This window comes from Phaethon lepturus, unplaced genomic scaffold (assembly GCF_000687285.1).
Source record: "Phaethon lepturus isolate BGI_N335 unplaced genomic scaffold, ASM68728v1 scaffold22550, whole genome shotgun sequence".
NCBI classification, from domain to species: Eukaryota; Metazoa; Chordata; class Aves; order Phaethontiformes; family Phaethontidae; genus Phaethon; species Phaethon lepturus.
The window spans coordinates 1-692 of record NW_010512874.1 but is presented as its reverse complement, the minus strand read 5'-3'; the positions used below and the strand labels follow the sequence as shown (position 1 = coordinate 692).

The 692-nt window shown below is 65.0% G+C and overlaps 1 protein-coding gene across 1 annotated transcript in view; it reads left to right on the top strand.

Annotated features, from left to right (window-relative positions):
- Positions 1-238, top strand: part of EWSR1 (EWS RNA-binding protein 1) — a gene marked incomplete at both ends in the record, with an annotated part of 18152 nt that extends 17914 nt beyond the window's left edge. Inside the window, one exon of the mRNA XM_010288658.1 lies at positions 141-238. Within this exon, the coding sequence (XP_010286960.1) occupies positions 141-238 (98 nt within the window). The remainder of the gene's footprint in view (positions 1-140) is intronic.
- Between the last annotated feature and the right edge of the window lie 454 nt (positions 239-692).

Below are 692 nucleotides of genomic sequence, written 5' to 3'. Positions count from 1 at the left end.
GGGTGCTGCTGCTGTGCCTCCTCGTGCTCTCCCGCAGCTGGCCAGGCGCTGCCGGGCGCTGCTCGGCCCTCGATCCCCTCCTGGGGTTTTTACCCAGGGAGGGGATCCCTGTTAACACGCTAACGCATCTTTTTACCCAGGGGATGCGGAAACCAGAACTTTGCCTGGAGAACGGAGTGCAACCAGTGCAAGGCTCCTAAACCAGAAGGGTTTCTTCCACCCCCCTTCCCCCCTCCAGGTATGTGTGTGCTAGAGTTCACAGCAGGGCTGGAGGCACCCGGCTTTCCAGGCGGCTGCCCCACACCTGGTTTTGGGGCGCTCGGGGAGCAGCTGCTTCCAGCCCTGAGAGCTACTGGGGCTTTTCATCTGTCCTGGAGCTGCAAAATGGAGGCTCGGACCGCTCTGCCCTCGGTTCCCCCTGCTCTTCCTTGGGGCTCTCTTCGGCACCCGTGTTCCCTGCAGCACCGCTTTCACCTCGTTAGGCTGTGCCCTCGCAACACACCCTGTCTCTCCTGGCTCTGGAGGAGAAGCTGGCCGAGCTGTGCTGGCTGCGCTCCCCTGCAGCGCTGGTTGCCCTCCGACCGCTCCTGGACCCTCTCCCGTTTTTAGTGCCGGAGCTGGATGCGCCGGGGTCATCGGGGCAGGGCTGGTGGGGCCGGAGGAGCGCCCGCAGCGGGCTGGCTCTCCTGGCC